Here is a 23,107-nt window from a genome sequence, read left to right on the forward strand (position 1 = left end):
CATAATAGGGGTACTTTAAGTACTTAAGTGGCCTTTTATTTCATAAATATAATATTATCTGCAAGTACTGCAAGCGCACTTCTTTTCAACAAGGGAAAATTGTCAGTTGTGACACAAAGTATACAGTTAGTATGCACAACGTAAACTATACAGCACTCTCAGAAAGTATTTATTTTCAAGGTAGTTCTGTTAATGAGGGTAATTCTCTGATAAAGTGGGCACCAGATCACCTGCTGGGATTTCAACCCTCTTTGCTGTAGTTTAAACTCACAATTCCATGATGTTGGTATTGAGAGTAAAGTCTACCACCCAAACAGTTAAACATATCTTTGCTTAGAATGAGTAATGAGCTTTATAATGCTACCAAATGATGAGATTAGAGATTACAGCCTCATAATCAGGTCAGCGTGTTCATCTGAGGAGAAGGACACCCATCCGCCCTCCGGAGCTCAGAGCATATGAACGCACACACATGCAGGTGTACATATGCACACAGATATATTAAGTCTATACACAATATAAATAAACCTGCATGATCAAAGAGTGATTGAAGACACGTAATGGTGTCCAAAGGTCTGAGAGCACTTTTGAACCCTGCTGTATTTATCCTTCATTTCCACAGAAGATGATTAGTTTGCCACTAATTCCTTCGCATAAAAGCCTCAGGAAGTGTTTTGGGATTTTTTTGTGTTTTGGAAAGAAATGGGGAAAAAAAGAAAGCAAAGGGCTGCTGAGTTGTTATTCATCTGGCACTCAAGGCTCATTTCATAGATCGGTGATATTCATATTTCCCACACAGTCATCTGACTGAGAGAAGAGGGATTAATACTGTTTCAGAACAGTGGGTAATGAGACAGACGAAGATAAAGCGGAAAGGAATAGCTGAGAAATTTTTGAACAAAGTCCAAAAACATTTTGTCCAGTACACTGGTTTCTGCTTTCATCTGTCATGCTCGTCAAGTTTTCCTTTGCCTTCAGAAAATTACAAAAAAGAACTCATTTTGAGCAATGTAAAATATTTATACGGTTTTGTTCAATATCTTTTTAAATCAAGAAAAATTATAAAGAAAAATGTAAGTGATGCATGTCATCCTAAGAAGTATAAACAGAACATCAGGCATTTATAACAAACCACAGCTGATCTACAATAGAGTCTCATATCTGTTATATTGAAACTTAAGATAATGTTTGTGTAGTTGATGCATGTTTGCATGGAATTTTTATTTCTTGACATTTTAGGTTGAAATTTAAATTTTTATATATACTTTCATATAAATGTGTAAGGGTAAGTATATTTCAGTCATGACAACCCTCAGTTTTAGCATGTTAATGGTTAATTTATTGATCTTGATGGACTAGATCTGATATGCATGCTTCTTCTGCTTCTATTTCTGCTTCTACTGCAGAGAAAGTACAGAGACTTGCTCCTGTCAATATACATACACAGATATTCAGAAGCTGTACAAAGATACATGCATAAAATTTCCCATATAGCAGATTTATACAGGTGGTGCTGGGGGAGGTGGAAGTTATCAGAGAAACTGATAGCATGCTTATGGACCGGCTTACAGAAAACTCTGAACCAGTCTATTTAAATGTTGAGCAAGCAAGTTGATTGGCTGCAGATATAGCTGAGACCAATCAGCTGAACAACTTGTGCCATATAGTAAATTGTGTAATTGCTAGCAGATTACATGCCAAGGTGGAATCAGTATCCGCCATCTAGAGTTTCCTGACTGAACTGGTCAAGTCTTATTTTACTTTTGAAGATTTATTCTATATTTTTTCCTAAAGAACATAGTATGCAGGCTTTCATGCTTTTTTACTATGAAATAATGAGAAAAAATCATCTAAAAAGAATTTTAGATTATGTATTTCATATCACACCACAGGATGTCCATTTCCCAAAAGTATCATGCCAACTACCTATTTGCAGAATCAGCAGGACAAATATTAAACCTAGAAAATCAACATTGAGAGTCTTAATTTATATCATACACACTAATACAAAAGAGCTGGAAGTCTGTCTTCTTCATCCTCAGTTCATTTGATAGTGCTAGTTAGACTTTGTTTTTGCGTTTTATCATCCATCAGGTAAAAATCATTATCTGATAGCTTAGAAAAGTAATAGAACACCTCTCCTCACCAAGCCACATGATTTGAGGTTTCTTATCCATCCAAAAGTGCAGGATGAGTTACATAGTACATACCAAAGTGATACTTCCATAAATGTAACTCATTAACTGTCAAATCATGCACAAACTCACCTGTCTGCTGTCATGTTTGGAGGAGGAACTGCTATTGCTATGAGATGGAGAGGAGATCTTCTGGGACATGGTGGAACTTTTCTCCTCTGAACTCATCTCCTGCTCTCAGTGAAAAGGAGAATGTAAAAAGAAGAGGAAGAGGAGGAGCTGGAAGAAAGGAAAAGAGGAAGAGAGAACCGATAGCTCAGTAGTTGTGGGTCTCCATTTGCTTGTTCTTCCAAAGCTTTGAGCCTGTGGACAGATGAAGAGAGAAAGAAAGGGTCGATCAGAAGATGTATGTGAAAGGCAACCTCAACACGATGTCTGGCTTTCATCTGTACAGGTAATGAACAGCACTCACCCACCACAGGATATCAAATAGCAGAATTATCTGAAAGCATAAAGGCTTGGTCAGCGTAATACACAATCTGAGGGTTGTGTTGAGGAAAGATGCCAGCGTGAATCACTGGACATACTATAGATGTCATCCACAGACCATCTCCTACTCACTCAGCTTCTTTGAATTATGATTACAGAGTTATGAAATAAAGTGTGGGAGCTACACTGAACACACACTGACTCTATGAATCTGTGCTTCATTTATAGCAGAAACAGACGTCAGTGATCGCTGCTCTGTTGTTACCGTCCTTCCTTCCCTGTCTCATCTCGTCCATGCTGCTCTGTCTTCCTCTCAGTGTGGTTCTCACATAAATGGAGAACAAAATGCAAATGTCCACTTGCTTTGTGTCAGGGTTTGTTTGAAGTCATGTGTCACGACAACACCATATGCATACTCATGTTACATCACCTGTGCCTAGTGTCAAATAAGAGCGGAGGTTACAGGGTGTGGTGTATTAGTCAAACACACATACCCACACTGACACACACACACATATATATCACGTCACAAATTCACAAAACTGTCACATTAAGTTTAAATACACCTATGGGTTATATTTAATATAAATTTGACATTATGTAAGCTATTATGAAGTATTATCCTCACATATGCTAATAAGAATAATGTTTTAACTTTAAGCCTATTTAATGTTACAAACTTATTTAATGAACATTTTATAAAACATATTTTTGTGCTTGTTTATTTGATTATTCACAAACCTACAGACCGATATACAGTATCTCACCAAGGCTGATATGTTAGCGGATACTTGTTATTTTGTAAATTGTCAAAAATAAGTTTCAGAAGCATACTTCAATTCTGACAGCGCCGGATCGCTTATTTTGACAGCGCATGAGAATGCAGGTAATGTAGCACCTGAGCTGAGACACAATGTAGTTTTACAACAGCTACAATGTTAGAGAAGACCGAACCTAACAAGAAATGGATCTTCCTGTGGTCAGATTGCTCTGTTTAGAGCAGAAAGTTGAAGCCACACAAGTGACTTTTTAGACCTGGCTTGCCTTACCACCTTCTCCTACCGCTCCCTGTGTGTGTTTTTCCTGATCAGCTTAAATGAGCAGTATAAGGCACGCCCTGCCCGTGATGGTCCTTGAGGGACATTTGCTGCTTTTGTGGAGTGGGTGCTGGCTAACAACAACTCCCCCATGACCGTATGCCTCTCGGGTGAGGCCAACTCCAGCCTAACTCCAGAGACCAGCCAGCCACCAACAACACCCAACACGGACATTATGCCTGAGTCCACCGCAGGTACCGAGAGAGCGCTTGGAGCGCATACCTCGCCATGGAGCCTGAGCCCAACTGACCAGGTGCGTGAGCCGGCAACATCGTCAGTACCTGTAGGTCTCATTGTGGAGTTCAAGGGAATGGAATGGAGCCCCGCCCATACTACCATTGCTGTGGGTGAGCTTGTCAAGGTTTCTGTGTTATTGTTTGAGGAAGAGGGTTTTCCCCGTAGTCTCTTGTCCTCGCTGGTCCCAGCCAGCTCCAAGTCTCCTGCATCTCTGCTGGCCCTGCCCAGCTCCAAGTCTCTTTCATTGAGGATAATACAACCCAGCCTATCTCTGCAGCCTCCTCTACCCAAGCCAGCCAGTCCTTCGGCCTGCCTCTCCTTCCTCCTTCCTCCTTCCTCCTTCCTCCTTCCTCGGCATCTTCTCTCTTTACTCCACTCTGCTGCGTGGATCTGCCTCGGGTCTTATGGTCAACAGCTCCGCCAGCCTCCTCCACCTCGAGCTGCCGAGCCTGTCATTCCACCTCGGCTAAACAGCTCCACCTTGGACTGTCATCGTCATGGCTCCACCGGGCTCCCTCGCCGTCCAGTCGACTTTCGGGCCATTGGCTTTGCCTCGTCCCTTCATCCCTTCACCTCCGTCGGGCTCTGGATTCCCACCTGGCTCCTCCTGCCTTCGTCTACTCCCTGGCTCCTCCTGCCATCATCGCCGCCCTGGTTTCTTCTTCTGTCATCTCCTCCCGGGCTTCTCCTTCGTCCTGGGTTGTCACGTCTGCCAATTCTGCATCCTCCTCCTAACCCTGGTATATGATTAGAATTTATTACTAATAGAATAGCAAGCTCTATAAAATGTTCTCACATATAGGGCTACTGTCGGCATTCAGTAAATACGCATCTATATTATATTATATACTGTATATGTTTATCCATTAATTGTTCATGGTATGTGTGCAAGGCATGTGCATTTTATATTGGTTGAGATTAATGTTTTCTTTTTCAGTAGATTTCTAGAATGTATTTTGATGACATTTTGAAAAGCATATTCTCTCTCTCTCTCACTTTTTTCATTATGAGCAGCGGCACACGTCACAATGTGGGACACAGGAATGCAGCAAGGTTAATTAGATTAGTTCTGCACTCCACAATCAGACACCCCTTCATTTCCATCAGCCTGTGGAAGTCAATAGAAACACACATACTTACTTGCAAATCTCTCTCTCACACACTCTCTCTCTCTTTCGGCCGTTTACTCCTTTTAGTAAAATTATACTTTCTCTTCCCTTGGAGCAGGATACGACAGGAAATTGTGTAAATGAGTATGTCGACTCTTAAGCTAATAATCATCATCATGTGTCTGTTGCACATCAACAATTTAAGGTTTAATCACTTCCTGTGAGAATGGAGAAATCTGCGTTTTTTATAATGCAGCAGTGTGGTGACGTGTTTTTTCAACTGACAAGCTATGACTTGGATGACTGAAAATCTTTAGACTAGATGCTGAGGGAGTGATCTGCATTAACCACATCCAGTCATAAAGACATCTATCTTGTATCCAAAGTGGATAGCCGAGACGGGTTACCATTTCCACTTGATATTAACATGCATTCAAAAGGGTCCCCTGTGATACTCGTGAATTTCATCAATGGCATTTTTGTCAATGTGTCACTACTGTACATGTTGAAAAATAGTCTGTAACTACAAAATAATGCTGTTGAACTTAATTTGCTTGAATTTCTTTTTCACCACAAATGTTGAAATTAAATGTCATTGTCATTTCAGTTGAATACCTGTATTCAGTAATCAGATCACAAAATCATACACCTGCAGTTACACAGATGGAGTGTGTTAAGCACCTCACTGTGCTAATAGTAATTTCAGTTATCATTATCACTTTCACTGGGTGCTGGTGCAACCTTTAAAACACTAAGAAAGAATTGTTGTCTATTTGTTTCTAGATGCAACTTCAGGTTACGTAACAGCTGGATATTCTCATTCAACTTTCTCCTTTTTATTGGAGTTTGTGTGTTTCTTTTTATCTCAGATAATTTGATTGTTTGAATTGACTGCAACTTCCTAAACCTCTTACTGAGCAATCGAGGATACAAATACGGCTAATTACGGTCTCAGCATGTGCTTGCTTTAAGTAGCTATGGCGACTGGTTTGTTCCGGTAAACAGACTCCTGGTTGTGAGTAAACGGCACTCTCCACTGCCGCCTGTCTCACCTCACCCCACGCCACTTCAGAAGCCAACAGAGAGCAGCTGCCTCTGTGTGCCGCCCCTATTATTTATTCATTCACTTTCCACTGTTCACACTCAACACACACAAATACTATACATGTGGCCATACACGTAGACGCACACACATAAGTAACTGACATTAAATACTTGTGGGAATTTATATTCTGCATTGTAATTTGATATACTCCACCTAAATTTTTTGCTAATTCTTTAATCATTATGCATGCAGCTTTAAATAAGTTTTAAATTTTTATTTGGAATATTTGCACTTAAAATGTTTTTAACTATTTTAAAGACAAAAGGTTGACTGAAATAGATAAAAAGAATTACAATTAATATTTCAATATAAGTAGCCCATCATCATCATGACGATTGCCGAATATATATAAATGGACTGTGGCCCTCCAGGAACTGAGTTTGACACCCCGATTTAGACGGTTTAATTACACATTTAGGGTGTGTTTAAAATTGTAGTTTGGTCTTTTGGTTAGGGCCAAAAAAGAAAATGATACATTTAGTCCTGGTTCACTTAGCGTTCAAAAACCCTACTTTTATGACGTATATTTTCCGATGGTATTTTTACCAGCTGAGAACTCGTGAAGAGCTTATGACGTGTAAAGGAGACAAAACATTACCAGAAATTCCTCCACTGCGCACACAAACAAAGATCTGCTGCAAGGAGATGGCAGCTCCGACGCCTGTACCGAATGGGCAACGTAGCTAACATAGCTAACATAGCTATGATGAGAAAAATCAGGTGTGCTTGATTATTCTGTCCTTTTTAGGGTCACATCTTGTGACATCACGTCCTATTTTTGGTTTGTTTAGATGTCTTTGGTCCATGTTACGTTCATATTTCAGTCGAACCACACCAGAGTTCGTTTGATTGGTGCGCACCAATGTTCGGATGGCAGCGTTCACACAAATTCAAATGAACTGCACTAACAGAGCAATCGCACCAGAGTTTGTTTTAATCGAACCAAACCTGCCAAGTGTGAACACACCCTTAATCCGAGCTCAGACTACAAGATTTTTTAAATCTTAACTGATTGTGAAATCTAGTTGCACATTCACATAAGGAGAATCTTGACAGATTTTCATCTTTCAAATGTCAAACCTGCACACACTTCAAGATTTGAAAATCATGGCACATCACACACTACAAGATATTCATAAGATTATTATGCCAGATTTAGCAGCTCACGTGATCTCATGGGGAAGCGGATATAAACAAAATGGATACTGTGATGCGGCAACTTGCTGTATACATTATATGAGGAGATATTATAAAGCCGTTCCTGCATCTCCGTTGCCCACTGGACCCGTACAGCTGCATGTTTTGGGGTCGCCATTTCAAAAGTTCCGTCACTTCCATCTCCTTGTAGACTTGTCTCTCATTGTCTATTGTGGAATTACTGACGAATCATAGTCGTAATCATCTAGATTTAAAATCCTAAATATTAAATGTTTGATATTTTTGGGGCAGCGATGCATCTGCGAGCAGATCGGGAGTTTCAAAATTTGATCTGTAAACGCCTTGCATTACCACATAATCTTGGCCGACCATCGGAACCGACCGATGCTCTGGACACGATCTTTTCTCAGAATGTCAGAGGGTCATAAATCGGTCATAAATCGACCTGAAACTCCAGTAGTTTGAGCCTCGATTAAGAGACACGTCCAATAAAGCTCAACTGAACATGAACCTAGCCTATTTTTACAGCTCAGACAAACTGCACAACATTAATCATCTTTTATATTAGAATATAATATTCATCTTAGCTTGACTTGACTTTGGTCAATGATTAACAGCGCTGACTGAAGTCCGTTCCGATATTTTCATTTACACACAACATTTGAAATGCACCGCACAAACCCAAACAAGTATTTGCACAAACGTTGGCATCGGTTTGCCTGGAAAAGAGGACATTTCTGCATACCTTATTCAAAGTGAACTTGAGATGATTTTGATAGTATGACCGTTACGTTCAAGTGAAGCACGTTTTTCTAACGAGCCTGGGTTGTAAAATCTACATGCTGATTAAAAAAAAAAAAAATCCATGGACATGCATTAACTAACCTTATTCACAAGCAGGAATATGCAAACATACATGTGCACAGAAGTCAAGTCAAGTCAAGTCATCTTCATTTATATAGCGCTTTTAACAATGTAGATTGTTCCAAAGCGGCTTTACATTGACAGAAGCATAAACCATACAAACACACACACAATAACCATCTTACAAAGACCAGCAGAAGTGCAAACACATGCACACGGCATGTAACTCTAGCTTTACGAAGCAGGCCGTTTATCTAAAGAAAATCTCTAGGCATTGAGTCATGTTTTACTGTCATGCAGTTGAATACAGTACATGCTATTTTCTAATATGCCAACACAGTTGTAAAAATAGATGTTGGATATCAGTTAGATATGAGCGATTTATGTTTTTCACATTCTTTCTTAGGAATTTGATGCTTAAATCCTGACTGATCCATAAATAGCACTTTTTTTGAGTTTATATGTTCATAAGATCCTTTTTCAGTTGCAGCTTCCCGTCTGTAATCAAGGAGCTCGAGCACTCGACTTGAGCTTCAAAGAAACAGTCCAGCAAAAAATAAATATTCTGGCATCATTTACTCCCCCTCATGTCATTTCAAACCTGTTTAACTTTGTTCCATGGAACACAAAGAGAGACATTTTAAATAACTTCTAAATACAATTGAAGTGAACGAAGACTGAAGCTTACAAAAGTACATAATGGTATCATAAAATAGACTCGTGTACTATCACATAAAATGTGACTCGTAGATTATTACATGCCTGCTGAAGGAACAGAATGAAATTGTTGTCATTATACACTGATAGCTTTCTTCTTCTGTACTGCTTTGACTGGTCAGCAAGTTCAGATCAGCTCAAATTATTCAGACCGGTTTTGTGTTCCCGGTCAAGCCATTAATTGAAGAGATCTGAGTCTGACTGACAAGAATGACCATCCCTGAGTGTGGCACGGTGTGCAAGAGCGGCTGTCAAGATTTTCAGTAAATAACAAATTTCTGTCTTCTCTTGAAAAAACATTGAAAAAACTTTTATGGTAATGATCATTCGGCGTTATATCGTCTAATATTTTTATCTAAAGCCAAACGTGCTTCATTCAAGCCCTTTCCATTCCGTGCACATTGCTTCTTTACCCAGCTAAAGCATGGTGTTTTGCATATGTATTTTGACTGGTGGTTGATGGAGAAACTATTAAAGAGTCATATAATACTATCGACATTTATTGTAAATGATCATTCAGGAAATAAAATAGAAACTGTATATGTGTGATTTTGATCAGATCAAGTATTAATACAGGCTGACAATATACAGGCAAAACAATATAAAAGAACATATGATTACATAGGAAAATTGGATACATGATTGTATATCTCAAGTGATTATTAAGGGGAATAGGATTGGGATGGACTGTATAGAAAAGAGGTACATTTGTCTGTTTCAAAGTGAATTTAGAGTGAAACTCTTATCTTGATGATTGGTCTTCTTGATGATTGCCTGTTCTGTTCTGGGTGTTAGTTGCGGTTTGGGTATACTTTCCAGACACCTAGTTTGTTTCTTGGGTTTGGCGTCTGGTTGATCAGTTATGGAATATAACAAATAATTGTGTCTGATCAGTCTCAAGTCACTACTCATTGCTTTTTTAACCACCATAGTACAATGCATCAATATAGAAAGTAACTAGTCACAACTGTTTCCCTAAAACGTAACTTTGTCGCACATCCGTAGTTCGAACCATGCGTTAGTTAAAATAATGAAGATAATGGACTCATAATGTCTACCAATCTGTTCTAGATCGAATTAATGTCAGATTATTGCTGTAAAATAACAAACATGGCATCTGAAGACTACTTTGCTATTTTTGTCCTTTGTTGTTTTGCTTTATTTTCAGATGTTTCATTCAATTGCAAGTTCTCTCTTACATCACTCCAGGGTTCCCCGATGCACAGTGCTTTAATTCTCCTGACAAACTGAAAGACACAGAATAGAATTTGCATATATTTGGAATGAAATCTATAGAATGTACTGTATGTTGCTTGTTTATTTTGCTCAACAGCATGATGTAAGTCCACATGTCTTACTAATAATGCTTCTAACCACAGATCGAGAGCTCTAGTTCCAACCAAAAAACTTTGCAAAGCTGTTTGCAAATGTTCGTTGGGACCATGGTTTCGAGAAACACCCGAAGTTCGTTGAACTATGCTGGTAACGATGGAACTTGTGACCATAGTTCGCTAACAATGCTTTTGGGAAACACACCCCTGATGGCGATATGTGAATCTCTGGTCGTTGCGTCACAGAAGAGACAGACTGGGGAAATGGGACACATCACAGCACTCCAACCCACAGGCAGCCGGTCTGAATGAAAGATTCATTAATGCTGTGGGCAATCCAAGACCCTCTCACACTACATCAATTATAGACAGAAATAACAGAGAAATACTGCACGCAGACTCTTTTTAGTACTATTTATGACATATTCATTATTTATTGAGGAAGCAGGCGAAAGGGAAACAGACCAATAGACTATCTTAACAGAATCACAAGAACAACAAACTCTGCCTTTGCATTATACACAAATTCAACGTAACAGCTTGGATTTGTTAGTTTAGATGCACAGTACTGGTGATCTTAGTAACTATGTAGTGTGAACTTCCCAGTTCCTATCTCATCCTCTATTCAAATTATATTTTCAAATTATTCAGTATATATATTATATATATATATATATATACAGTAGCCATTGACTTTCATTGGAGAAAACATTCTATGGAAGTCGATGGCTACCGTCAACTGTCTTATTACCAACATTCTTCAAAATATCTTCTTTTGTGTTCAACAGAAGAAAGAAATTTATACAGGTTTGGAACAACTTAAAGATGAGTAAATGATGGCCGAATAAAAAAATTCGCGTGAACTATCCCTTTAAGTAATTTATACTACTGCTCAAATCCAATCAAGCATTTGATCAAAACAATATAGACATTCATGATGTTACAAAATATTTCTAGTGCGAAAAAATACTTTCTGTTCTATAAACTCTCTATTCATCAAATAATCCTGGAAAAAAAAATGTATCACGTTTTTTCTCGGTAATATTCGTATTAAAATTCATCTTTTCCATCACAGGAATACATTACATTGAATTAAATCAAATTACATTATACATTACAATATATTAAAATAGAAAACAGTTATTTTAAATTGTAATACTATGTATTATATTTTCATATTTACTTAATATTTATATTATTATTATTATTATTATTATTATTAAGATAATGTAATGAAAGTACAATTATAAATATAGATTATACTAAATATAATTTTAAATATAATTACAATACTGTATTTCTTTTACTTAATTTATATATATTTTGGCATAACAAGAACAATTATTTTTTTTATTTTTTTTTTATTATAAGGGCTGTGCAGAATGTACAAAATAATGCAAAAATCTTAATGGTCTTACGCAGGCCATTATTATAAAGACCATACTATAAAAGTAATTAGGATTATGCACAGATGCAGAACAGCAGAAGGACACAGTGAAAACCACCTCCGTAGGTCGAGACCCTGTACTTGTAACCCCAGCATCCGCAAAGATGAGGGAGTGACGTAATATGGGCTAGGTGAGATAGGATGACTGACAGCTCTCTCCGTGTCTGCGGCCCTGTAATTTAATCTCTCTGTCACAGGGTGCAGCGTATTGTATGTTTCTTTTGAAAGTGAGCATGGCACAGACAATGCCAAAAATAACTACCACACAAAGCTTTGACAGAAAACCGAATGACAGTGGCGGTACAGGCAGGGCGCCAATGGACGGATGAGGTGTTATAAAGTTCCAGAAAATGAGAGGGTGATATCAAGGGATCTCAGTAAATGTAAGATGCCCACTCTCTCTCACACACAAAGAAATACACCTTGAATGATCGCTCTAGTTTGTTATTTTAAAAGTATATAATTAAACCACAGAACACTTAATTACTGTAAATTTAAGAGGCGGATTTAGTCATGGACAGAGGCATAAATGCACTAGAGCGATCGTATTGACAGATTATCATTAACCCTCAGCCTTTATCATAAGCAAGCGGGATAATCAGGAGGATTTTACAGCAGGCTGGAGTAATTGGCAGTATTACAGGAGCGATCGAGCTTGGTTAACAAGGTTTACATCTTACAGCGGACTGGAGTACATTTGAGGGGTTTATGACCAGCAGAGCTTGTTAGGTGAATGGTTACGGTAAGGGGTTTCTCACAACTTCTGCTTGCATAACGTGTTGGCAAACATATCAAGGAGGCACTTCACTCTTGAGGGAGGGACCTATGGGGATAGAGACATGTTAGAGCTTGATTTATGACACAGGCCTGTATTTCCCACAGGAAAAGCTGGTTTAATGAAAGAAATTTAGCTGCATTAATACAACCTCTATGACAACCGGTGCTCTTTGGAGACCTGGATTAATTACATTTTAGGTTGATTAAATGTACTAGTGTGAGAGTATAGCAAAGATTTGGTTGCTTAATTTATGTAAGTTCAAAACAACTCAAAAAGTGTTTGAAATATTTATAACTTCTTCTATAAGTTCTGAAGGTTCATCACCTAAAGCAGCGGTCCCCAACCTTTTTTGCGCCACGGACCGGTTTAATATCAGACAATATTTTCACGGACCGGCCTTTAAGGTGCGGCGGATAAATACAACAAAATATAAAAAAAATATAAAAAACAATTAAATATAATAATAAACGTGAATCCAATGTGTAGGCTTACTTGCAATTTTATTAGCAGGGTACTCGTAATATCGCGCCTAAAGACAACTGAGAAAGCCTGAGCACAAACAAAAAGCCCCCCAAAAGAAAAAAATCTCCATGTTTACGGTGCTGATGCGATGTAAGGGTGGCGCTGCCAATAAAGCACCTATAAGCTGTCACAAAGAACCGATTTTAAGAACCAAAATTAATGATTATGAATATGTAAAATATAGCAGGAGACATTTTAATTGTTTAATAATAAACAAGTGTTTTCTGTGCAAAGATGAAGTTGACAATGCTGACTCGATCTTCGCAGTATGCCTAGTGAACGCGCCAGAGAGAAATGCACATTTCATACGAATTAAGCAGAGAACAGTCAGTTTTCTTTTGTTTTGAATTGTTCTGTTTAAAATTAGACATTTCAAGCTTTCTATGTCTCAGGTCTGTGAGGCAACCTTATACGCTGAATTTCGGTTAATTTATGAGATCAGCTCCAGTTCACGCGCCCGCGCCTCCGTGTCCTGATTAAATATTTTCTATTATATTTACTTCTTATTAAATCCTGGCAATTGGGTGATGAAACATTGATTAAAATTAAGATACAATTAATACAAAACGAAATACAATTTAAAGACAGGCTTGCTTTCTGTCTGAGGTCTCTGTGAAAGTTTTAAAGCAGTCTTTTTGTGCCGCTTTCAGAGCGCTGCACGTCAGTAAGGGTGAACAGTCCCATCCGAACAATTATTATTATTTTTATTTTTTATTTTTTTTGTGAAATAGGCTACATTTCTAAATTAATGCGACTTATAGTCCAGTGCGACTTAGGATATATTATGTTTTTTCTTCTTCATGACGCATTTTTTTTCTGATGCGACATATACTCCGGAGCGATTTATAGTCCGGAAAATACGTTAAGTTATATATTCTTTCTGTGAGGCCCGGTACCAAATGTCCCACGGACCGGTACCGGTCCGCGGCCCGGGGGTTGGGGACCTCTGACCTAAAGTGCCCCATGTAAATAATATATATATATAATGTATAAATCAGATATATGTACAATAGCAATTTTAGTTGACTAAATACATTTCAAAGTAACATTACATTGGGTTAAATTTGTCTTTTAATGAGATCTACTAATATAGTAGGCTATATTGTTAGTGCTAAGATTTTTCACGTGAGTAAATGCATAAATGCATACAGTTGTGAACCGTAATGGTCTGGTGGTTAGAAATTTTGCCACGCGTGTCAGAGGTTACGGGTTCTAATCCGCAATCGTATAGTTTTGTTTTGTTTTGTTTTTTCTCATCAAAACCGAATATGTTCATCAGTGGTTGTATATCAAGCAGGGACACGTTTGTGTGCATTTTGTTTTGTAATTTCACCGGAACGAATAGAGTCTCAGCAACTGCGATAGACTGAAGCGCGCGTCAGTGTGAAGAATGGGCGCGAGCCACAAGAGAACACTGTATCCATGCAACTGATAGCAGCGGCAATGAGCGCTCAGCTTGATTTAAAAAACAACACATTTTAGCGCTAGATCGTCTCTTATTTAATAACAAACTAAATGAATGCTCTGCTAGTTAACTGGAGATGTTTTATTTATTTGTATTAGGTACATCCGTGCCTCGAAATGTTTCAAAAAGTGGTGGGGACAATATCGACCCTGAGAAAAAGTGTTGGGGAGACTGGGGACATGTCCCACCCGTCCCACCCGCAAATTACGCCTATACTTTTAAAAATAGTTTATAACACATGTGGGCAAGAAATGTACTTCATTTTGGGTTTTTGAAAAACCTTTATATTATTTCTGAGAATTTTTTATTTTTATTTAGAATTTAGAAAAAAAGGTAACCATGTTAGAAAACCATATTTACATATTTATTTACACCTTGAATACATTTGAGTGCAAAAATGAGATACGAAGGAAAATATATCTAAATGCTTTTGCGTTCTCTTGAAAAATTATGTGTGAAGCAGGATGACGATTCAACAAAATAACTTTAATAAACAAAGTGACTAAGATAACGTTAACGTGGAACACTGAACAGAAGAAACAGAGGGCTTTTATACAGGATGGCAATCACAGAGACAGGGAACAGGTGTGCACTAATTTGGAACCATGGACTGAAATTACAAACTAGAACTCAGGCAAAACGGTGACAACGACTATGTTCAGAATGCCAGCAAAAATCTAAGGCTAAGGGAAAGAAAGGGGAAAATGGCCAAGCCAATAAAAATTACATATTGCAATGTTTCCTCCACAAATGTTTTTCCATAAACCATGTATGTGCAGATTGTGCTGATATTTTGAAAGCATTATAACTCTGAACAAATGTTCCATCAACATTACTGGAAGAACATTTGTTCATAACTTTGAGAGAATCTTTTCAGTTCATTAGCAAAGTTCTGAAAAAGTTCCTTGTTAGCTGGGAATGAAATGATTATGTTCAAATAGAATAAAATAGATACATTCATCAATATAAAAATGATAATAAAAGGCTTTCATCTAATGCAGGGGTGCCCAATCCTGCACACCTGCCTTTCATTTTCAAGTGATCCTAAAGACCTTAATTGGTTGCTTCAGGTGTGTTTGATTAGGGTTGGAGATGAACTGTGTAGTGCTGCGTTCCAGTCCACTTTTAGACACGCACTTGCGAACTTCCCTAAGCACTTCCCCTTGGGGGAATCCCTGCCGCCATTTTGAAGTGCGTTCCACTTCGTGAAGTGGACGAGGGAAGTTTATATGGACAGACCCTCGTTCCCTCGATTTTGACCGAGGGAGCGAGTCTGCTTCAAATGTACACTTCAGGCACCTATATGTCCCACAATGCAGTACGATTGTGACGTCACCACATATCTCATCTAATTACCACCACAACAGACAACTCTATGATATATTAATTATATATTTTTTTTGTTTAAAACAACCCAAACACACATAAACATTTGGATGCTGCATTAAACAAATTCTTAAAGGAAAAAAAAAATGTAAATAATAAATCAACTCCACAGCTGATTCCAAGTGATCAAGGGCTTAGGACGTTCCAGTTCAGCCCATTGCAGTTTCCGCCAGTAGTGGGCACTCGCAATGACGTACATCCGAGTGAACGAGACGGAGGGAAGTTTGCGAGTGAAGGGCATGACAGTTTTGGACTGGAACGCAGCACAGGACAGTCGATCGGCAGGAGCAGGATTGGGCACCCCTGATCTAATGTATAGTCTAATAACTGATTAGTTATTCATACGACAACATGTAGTTAAAGAGTTTTAGATATTTGGTTTAAGAAATAAGATATAGCAATTGAATAGTTAGTCATTTTTACTAAATGGAAATTGTCATAAACGGAAAACACACAATAAGGTATGTTGGAAAAAATGCTGTTAGCCCCAGTTTTTTGAAGGGGTTGGTACTCTACTCTTGGTACTCATGGTACTCTACTGCTGCAAAACAAAAATCCTTAAAAAGCCAAAAAGCCATGAAGACAAATCTATACAACTCATTGTCTTTTAATGTGTTTCCAATAGATTAAGTTAGAAAATCCCTACTTACTCTCCATTGAGAAAGCCCTGCCCAAAGAGGCTTATGCACACTGTGCCACCTCTGCTTAGCAGCCCTGAGTCAAGCCCGTGGGCAAAGCCTCAATCTATTCAGCTGGTGGGCTTGAATTATGCAGCAGATCCCGAAGACACTCAAAAAACAAAGCGTGGCATGGCAAATGCATTGCTCTCTGATTTGCGATGAATTGCTAGGGATGAGACACTGATAGCGCTTTATTGATACTTATGTGAAGCCTGAGGTCTTAGAGGCATGAATGACTCATAGTGTTGTGCAAGAAACACGGGAGCTTCAGCTTTGGAAGTGTTTTATAGGTGTGATGTTTATCTCTGTTGTAACAGCGTTCCTCACACCAACAGATCCAGACTGATCCAGAGGGTGAAATCTTACTGTTGTCACAACTGTTCTCGAGAACTGCTTGTGGAACACAAATATATTGTGTAATTATTTTTTATTTTTTTGGAGCCCATTGACTTTCATTACATGGATAAAGACTTTTTTCTTTTTCTTTTTTATCCTCTTTTGTGTTCTGCAGAAGAAGAAAAAAGTAATACAGCTTTGGAATGACATGAGGATGAGTAAATTATGACAATTTATATTTTTGGGTTAAATATTTTTTATTTTATATAAAAACTTTTATTTTTTTACCTTCAAAGCATTTAGGGTGGAAATTCATCAAAATGTTGCACAATTTTCTGCACAGCACTATGAGCACAAAATGTCCCCTGTTCCACCCAAAGTACTTATATAGTTACAAAACACACACCCCTAGAAGATGCTGGGATTTTCATCTTTGCAGTTAGATTATTTTTTTTAAATAACAAGAACAATGACATTCTCATGACTTTTCTGGCTTCTTCAGGACAGATAAACGTCTTACTGGGATTCATTAGGACTCTTATAATAATGACATTAGAATCAGTACCATCTCTTAAAGCTATGCTGTAATATTGAGCTCCAGGCTTCATTTCAAAGGGAATTTCAGAAGCAAATAGGTTTCTTTTGTGAGCAAGTTTCTCAGAGGATGTTCCATCTCAGCTGGACATCTGTCTTCATTAACTTTCACTCGGCAGCTCTTATCATAATATGTCTGCTCCAGCTTACTGTCCAACATAGAAAATTCAGCTGGTGTGTTGATCTGATTCATCATAACAAACTCCACTTTGCACCTCCGTCTGTATTTACATTAGAATTTAAATATGCAGGTAAAATGCAAATCTTTACAATAAACAAAAAGTCTTTTTCTTTTCTGTTTTGGTGCACTGCACTAAGCTAGCATCTGTCATATAGAGGAGAATGTGTCACCTGTCAACATTCTTTACATATACAAATAAACATTCATGATGAAATAACTTTTTTCAACACTATTCGAGTGCCTTGGAATATCTTTACCATTCAGTACAGTTTGCTTGTTAAATACTGTGGTGTCTGAGAATCCAATATTTAAAATGTAATTTAAACCTGGAAATTAACTTGACTTAAAATTAAATTTAAACCTGGATATTAACTTAAAAGTGTTTTAGGATTTTAAAATATTTAAAACCAGGTTTTACACAAAAGGTGGAGTTTATTTAGCTCAAGTGCTGCTGTAAAAAACATTTTGAAACTGTAAATTTTTCACTGCAATCTTTCAGGCAAATCGTTATGCTGATAATTCACGAATTCACTCTTACATAATCGAATAAAGTTGGCGTGCTGTCCGAGGGGTGGTCTTCAAACTCGGAATGTGGCCCAAACCCAGAGTACTCCCTCCCCCATCCCTGGCTGGGATGGGAACAGATAATTATGAGTTGGGGTGGACGAGGGATGTTGGAAAACTGTCGTGGGACAGATGTGAGTCAGCTATTTATATATTGGCCTCCTCTCGTGCTGACTGGGTAGATTATCTGAACGTGCCCCTCCCAAACTTTGTCAAAACATCATTACAATTTACAATGACAACAATGACACTGCATTAGAAAAATGTAAAATAGAAGATTTTTTTTTTCTGCTGGATCCCACTTCATAGCAAATTTGCATTAAAATGAAATAAAAATTCTGATTCTTAAAAAAAAAAAAAAATTCTTGAGCACAGACACTACTTCTGGCTAATTTATCATTATAAATGACTCAGATTGTCCCTCAGCAACTCTCCTGAAATCAGTGTAGTGTCCGGTTAGTCTTTTCCATCTGTCTCCTTAGGTAGAACATTATGCTGTACAACATTAGAAATACTAGTTGCTTTAAAGACACTTTGGAAACACACTGTGTAGTGTGTCGTGTCAAGCATAAATTGAAGGGCTAAATCAGGGCTACTCAAATTTCATGTGGTTTGTGGGATAGCCTAAATATTTTTTTAAGGCACAAGAAATTTTATATCAACATAATCTACTGTATCATAATACAGCCTAGTCATTTTTCTGTAAATTCAACCATATTTTAAATATTATATAACCATGTCACAATTCATATTTCTGATAATCCAGTGAATTCCTAGAAATGCTTTCCAAATGAAAGGTTATTTAGAACTTGATTGGAAACAACCAAACCAAACCAAAGATAAGATTATTCATAACAACTGATTAAGTCTGGCAGTTGTGCAAAAACAGTTTCACATTATGTAACACTTGAGTAAAAAAAAAAATGTTACAAACATGACTGGATGAGCCAAGTTTGATATCATTGTTAAACAGCTGATATATAGGCTACTTTGTGACCGCACATCAGTTCAATTATATATTAGCAGATGCTGGGTTTTCATCCAACTATGCAAATGTAGCTGCTTAATATCTCTGTGTAAAACACAAAATGTTTTTGTTTTTTTCAGGATTCTTTAAATAGAAAGTTCAAAAGAAACATTTATTTGAAATATAAATCTTTTGTAACATTAAAAATGTCTTTACTGTCACTTTTTTAAATCTTACCTCAAACTTTTTAGTAGTAGCGTATCACAGATTCCATAAAAAAAAATGAGGTAGCAAAAAATATAAAAATAAATGTTCTATTTAAAATAAATGCTGATCTTTTGAACTTTCTATTCTAGTGTACACTCTAGGCTGGACACAAACGGAGCATTGTGATGAGTTGAAATTTCGGCCATTACAATCAACAAATGTTGTCTACATAGAAAGCATGACACTGATATGTATTAAAGCCTGAATTTTCCCTCCAGCATGAGATTGCACAGATGTGCTCTTTTCCTCATGAGATGCTGTAGAGCGCCATCTGAGCGCCTGCCAAACCCTGCTGCATCAGCCTTCAAGACATAGTGCCAGCCAAACTAAGCGCGCTCACATTTACAAATGTCCTGGCATTAGTCTTGGCGCTCAGTGTGAATGTAGAATATTGAAAAACAGCTCTTCAGTGAACTGTGAGGATAACATCTAGGCTAGTTTTTCCTTGTTAATACAGTTCATGAAGTCTAGCGTTGTGAGACATTTTTCCGATTAAATGTTTTTGAATGCACAAGCGCTGCTTCCTGTGCCTTTACCGCTTCCGACCCCCATCCACACTACGGCCCCTCCCATCCTCGTAAATCTCTTGACATGAATTTAGACTGTTTGAAAACCACATGCCCTCCCTTTCTTCAGCTGACGTGATCTGCCAAATACTGACTCATTAGAGCTGAGGGGAAATGCAACAATATCCAAGACGGGGAAAACCATCTTCTTCGACAGACAGCAAACGGATGTATGCTCGAAATATTTCATCGACTACTTTGATCTAGAAAGATCAGATCTCTGCAGAGACACCGTCTGTGAATGGCTAGAAGTCATGCATATCTTAAAGAAGAGAGTATTTTAGAGATGTCACACGGATTTCAGCGAGAGCAAGACTGTGTAAGAGCAGCAGAAATCTTCCTCTGGCAAGAACGCAAACAGGGCAGTTCAGTCCCAGCGGACCCTCAGAAGCCCAGCAGGAAAATTCAGCTCACACTGAAGACTCCTTGTGTCAGCTAAGACTGAGGGCCTGACCTAATAAAACTACTGCCTTGCAGAAATACAATGTCAACAGCAGATACTTTGTAACTGCACAACCTTGAATTTATACTTGGACTCGAAATATTTTTAAGACAAATTCTCTAAATATTACTGCATGTTAGAGGTTGGATCGATACCAACATTTTGGCTTCAGAACAAAACAAGGTCTTCTACTGCGGTAGTGATATTAAAGGGTTAGTTCACCCAAAAATGTATATTCTTTCATAATTTATTCATCCCCATGTCGTTCTAAACCCATAAGACAAATGAAGATACTTTAACAAAATCTGAGGGATTTCTGTCCCTCCATTGACAGTCTACGCAACTACCACTTTGACGCTTCAAAAAGTTAAAACTAATCCATGTATTGAGCGGTTTAGTCCAAAGACACTGTCGCCTTATATGATGAATAGATTGAATTTAGGCTTTTATTCACATATAAACATTCATCAATGTGGGTCAGTAAATAATGACAGAATTGTCATTTTTGGGTAAATTAACCCTTTAAATCGATACTGCAGGCAACAAGTAAACCCCCTCAAATGACTGATGAGAAAAAAACAACATAAAGTTTTTAACAGCAATGCATAAAACCTTGCCGCTGTGAAACTTGTGTGTTTTTCATTTATTTCAACACAGTATCACTGGAGCAACAAGACACAAAATCTCACATATGAATTGGATCAATGGGGTCCACTGAAAAAATCTGTTTTTGTTTAGTCTACTCTATACACAAAGTAATGACATTTTTTTTACATTACTTTAACTCATCAAAATGAGTTACGCAACTTAATTTTTTTTTATACGTTATACAAGATTTTTTTTTTTTTTAAGTCAGTTTAATATCATTTCAGTTGAAAGTTATACCGCCAAGTTGATTGCACTTAAAAATTTAAGGCAGCAAACAAACTTTTTGGTTTTTGTTTTATTTTTACAGTGTATAGTGGTACATAAATGATACAATCTAAAAAATGTTGGGTTGTTTCAACCCATGTTTGGGTCAAATATGGACAAACCCAACAATTGGGTTTAAAAAATTTAATTTAAAATTTAAACTAGCAGTGGGGTTTGTCCATATTTGACCCAAACATGGGTTGAAACAACCCAGCATTTTTAGAGTGTAGACTTCACCTTTAAAAAAATTAGGTAATAGTGGTTTATTGAAAAGTAGCTCTGATCAATAGCTCCAATGATTTTCCAAAAAGAAATCCACATCATCAAATCATACAAACATCAGCAAAATAGCATTTCTTCTTTTGATGATATTTGTAGAAAAAATGCAAGAGAGGTGAATCCTATAATTTATGCATTGTAGGACAGCTAATTATCACATTTCCTCACAAGCAAAGCAATGACAGTGAGCCAAACTTTAGCTATTTATTTTCTGTGTAGGCGTCTTTGTTTAGCAGGGCTAGTGTCTGATTCTTTTGCACAAATAAAATGCATGCAGTGAGAATACCAATAAAAGGTTATCATTTTGTTGCTGAAATGGAAAGACGCTGGAAAACAAAGGCAAAACGGGCTTGTATTTCAGTGGTGCTCTGGAAAAATTTCCACCTCTTGAAATAATGTGTCTAATGTACGATAATTCACATCAGTAACAGAGTGAATTAGCCATTAATGAAGCCCAGATAAGAGCTTTATCCTAAACTCCCATACACCCCCAGCAAATAACAGGCCAACTCTGATGCTCTAAACTCGCTAAAAGCGACATAACATATAGTAATCTGAAGCACTCTAGGAGATGAGAATATTAGATTGCACTCTTATTGCATTTACAAACTCCAGCGTATCCAGGCAAACTCAGAGAAGCAGAGGAAAGATAAAATATAACATATTTTCAATCAGTGTCCATTTGATAAAACCTGATCATAGCTCGAATTGAATAAAACTCCACTTTAGACTGCAGTCTTGTGCAGTAGAATGGCATCGGCTCGTATCTTCAGCAGGATGTATTAAATTAGGCTTCTTAGGGTGATTTCACACCTGAGTGCTTGTATCGGAACCTGGTGCGTTTTCTTGGTTGAGTGAGCACATTAGTTATCACAGTTAAAAAACCAACTCTTCATCTTAAAATGTTGTGTAATTGCGCTTCTCCGTGCGAGAATGCTGTCCCGATGAAGCCTTGATTCCTGCTCTAGCTGCATTATAACATTCGTGTTTGCGTGTGTCTTGACACAGTTAACCTCTAGACAGCGCTGGGAGATCCAGAGAGAGCGCATTTGAATTTGCTGTAGTATTAATACAAATGTAGTATAAAATTTAACCGCGGGCAATGACGGCTACATTCGTATAGTGTTTGCGTGTGTCACGAAAGTTACAAATAAAGCCAAAATAAGCTGATGGAGCAAACTTGTCAATCATCTTGATGGATGACGCAGAGGAAACGCTGACCAATAAGAGGACAGTACTCGCATATGACTTGCGTGAACACATTTTGGTACGCTTAGAAAGGTTGCCTTGTGAAAGCGAACCAAACCAAGAAGAAAATGCAACATTGTAACAAATTAAGTCCCTGTTTCGGAACAAAACAAACGATATATAGGTGTGAAAACACTCTTAGATCATACAGGGACCATAGACTCTTATCTCTCCACCAGAGGCCTCATTCCAGAGGCTGCTGGGACTCAGATGTGCTTTGATCGGTTTCTA

The 23,107-nt window shown here is 37.7% G+C and overlaps 1 protein-coding gene across 1 annotated transcript in view; it reads right to left on the reverse strand.

Annotated features, from left to right (window-relative positions):
• The window catches only part of osbpl3b (oxysterol binding protein-like 3b), an 85,887-nt gene that overhangs the window by 53,324 nt on the left and 9,456 nt on the right, over positions 1-23,107 (reverse strand). Inside the window, exon 2 of the mRNA XM_084385598.1 lies at positions 2,268-2,498. Coding sequence (XP_084241724.1) covers positions 2,268-2,363 — 96 coding nt within the window. The 5' untranslated portion in view covers positions 2,364-2,498. The remainder of the gene's footprint in view (positions 1-2,267; positions 2,499-23,107) is intronic.

The sequence above is a fragment of the Rutilus rutilus genome (assembly GCF_951802725.1).
Source record: "Rutilus rutilus genome assembly, chromosome: 17".
In the NCBI taxonomy this organism is placed as follows: Eukaryota; Metazoa; Chordata; class Actinopteri; order Cypriniformes; family Leuciscidae; genus Rutilus; species Rutilus rutilus.